This window comes from Cottoperca gobio, chromosome 1 (assembly GCF_900634415.1).
Source record: "Cottoperca gobio chromosome 1, fCotGob3.1, whole genome shotgun sequence".
NCBI classification, from domain to species: domain Eukaryota; kingdom Metazoa; phylum Chordata; class Actinopteri; order Perciformes; family Bovichtidae; genus Cottoperca; species Cottoperca gobio.
The window spans coordinates 615,777-617,794 of NC_041355.1; the positions used below are offsets into that span (position 1 = coordinate 615,777).

Here is a 2,018-nt window from a genome sequence, read left to right on the forward strand (position 1 = left end):
ACTAAATTGATCCTCGGGGGTAAATTCACGAGCTACCCAAAATGTAAATGTAGGAATAAAGTAGCAAAGTAGCATAACATGGAAATACTAAAGTACAATTACCTCAAAAAGTTTTTAATATACTAAAATACTTTTTAATAACAAAAAATATAACTATTATTAGACAATCATTCCGATGCAACTCTGTGTGCGCAATATCCGAGCAGCTTTGTAGCTCTTGAAGGCATCCTCGCAAGGAACCCTGGGAAATAAAAAAATGGCGGAACGTTTGAAAACACCGCCGACTGTCCGAATTTACAAAAAGATAAACTGTAAATAGCAAAGCTCAAAGCGCTTAGCGCAAACTGTCGACCGGCACACCGTCACACGAGAGTCCGGTAACGGCTGGTAACCATGAACCAGAGCCGCAGGAAGATTGACCCTCCGTCCGGTCCGCAGCAACAGACGGCCCCGGTGAAAACAAACCGACTGAGGAGAAGTTTCCGGCAGACTCAGGCGGAGGTCGACTCTCCAAAGAGCCAACAGCCGGGTTAGAAACTGTTTCTATGTTCGTTTAGTTTTATCTGAGGTGTCTGAAGTTTGCCCTGTCTCTCTTGTTTCCTGTGGCGAGTGCACGCCATGACAACGTCCCGCCCTGCTGTATTGTGAAAACTGTATACCAAACTACATTGAAATATTTAGCGATTTTAGTTGTTCCTGCATATGCATAGATAAATTGCATTGCACAACATGACTAAATATGTGGTTTACAAACTATAGTTCCCAGTCTTCAATTCGGCATAAAACAAATCCACCACATTGCAGTTATGTCTGTACAATTAATCTCTAATAAATAGTTTGCCTCTTATTTCAACCAAAACAAATCTCATGGCATTGAAACTGATTGGAATTGATGTGAATCATTGTGTATTATATGTATTGTGAATTTACCTAAAGATGCTAATCCACGAATAGGCTATTGAGTGTACATGTTAATAAAACCATATTTAACTTTTCCTACTTTTTAACAGTAAGAACAGAACTTAGAAAGTTAACAAGCCGTTACAGTTTGTCATTAGCAAAACTGCACATGTATGTTGAATTCACAAAAGTATTATCCATCAGTATATATAGATTATAGTATTCTGAATTTACTTTGTACAGTGGCTTCCCTACTGAAGTGTCCCTGAGCAGACCTTGACCTCTGACCTGCAAAGTGCAGAACAAATAGATTTACAGAGAGAGCTGAAGTCGCATCGTCTGAGCAGCACACGTCATTGTTTCTGAATCAGTTGTTTGTGTTTCTTCTCCTCCAGAATTTAAGTCCCCCACCAGGATCCCGAGATCCAGAGCCAGTGTTGGTTTCACTTTAGAGTCTCCGCACAACGACTCCGACTTTCAGCAGGATATCATTTGGGACGCCACCTCTCCTTCACCCAACAGACTCGGTACATTTCAGCCCGTTTAATAAATAGCTGGAGGTTGATTATTGGACCGTTGGTCAAACACAAAAGAAGCTGGTGGTGACTCTGTTTTTGTTTTTCTTTCAGGTAAAAGAGGTAAGAAGCAGCCTGTCGGAGTCGTGGACATCTCGGAGATCGTTAGCAGGATCGCTCCAAAGGTCAGTAACACGGCTGGACCTTCTTTTGAAAAGGATTAAAAGTGTTTTCACTCAGATCAGAAAAATGCAGCGTCTTCATAAACAGCATTCATTAATAATCTCGTTGTTGTTTCTCGTCTCTCTGAAGCACGGCAGACCGAAGGTTGCAGAGCCGACCTTACAGCAGTGGATCGGAGACACCATCCCCTGCACGCCGGACGTGCAAGTTCCCAGACACAAGAAGAAATCCCCGCGGTAGGTTCAGAAGACGCAACAAGTACAAATGTGTGCGTTCTCTGGACGTCGCTGAGCTTCAGACATTTTATTTCTAATTCTGCAAAGTCACACAGTAGAACTTAACGCCTGAAGAGCGATAGAAAATGACTAATAATAACTAATGTTTGTTTTGTGTCTCAGGCCAAACGCAGTGGACGACCTG

At 42.1% G+C, this 2,018-nt stretch overlaps 1 protein-coding gene across 1 annotated transcript in view; it reads left to right on the plus strand.

Annotated features, from left to right (window-relative positions):
- Positions 1-232: 232 nt before the first annotated feature.
- etaa1a (ETAA1 activator of ATR kinase a) overlaps positions 233-2,018 on the plus strand; it is a 5,732-nt gene continuing 3,946 nt past the window's right edge. The window contains exons 1-5 of the mRNA XM_029439141.1: positions 233-529; positions 1,296-1,427; positions 1,530-1,600; positions 1,728-1,834; positions 1,997-2,018. The exon at positions 1,997-2,018 is cut by the window's right edge and continues 1,405 nt beyond it. Of these exons, the coding sequence (XP_029295001.1) occupies positions 394-529; positions 1,296-1,427; positions 1,530-1,600; positions 1,728-1,834; positions 1,997-2,018 (468 nt within the window). The 5' untranslated portion in view covers positions 233-393. The remainder of the gene's footprint in view (positions 530-1,295; positions 1,428-1,529; positions 1,601-1,727; positions 1,835-1,996) is intronic.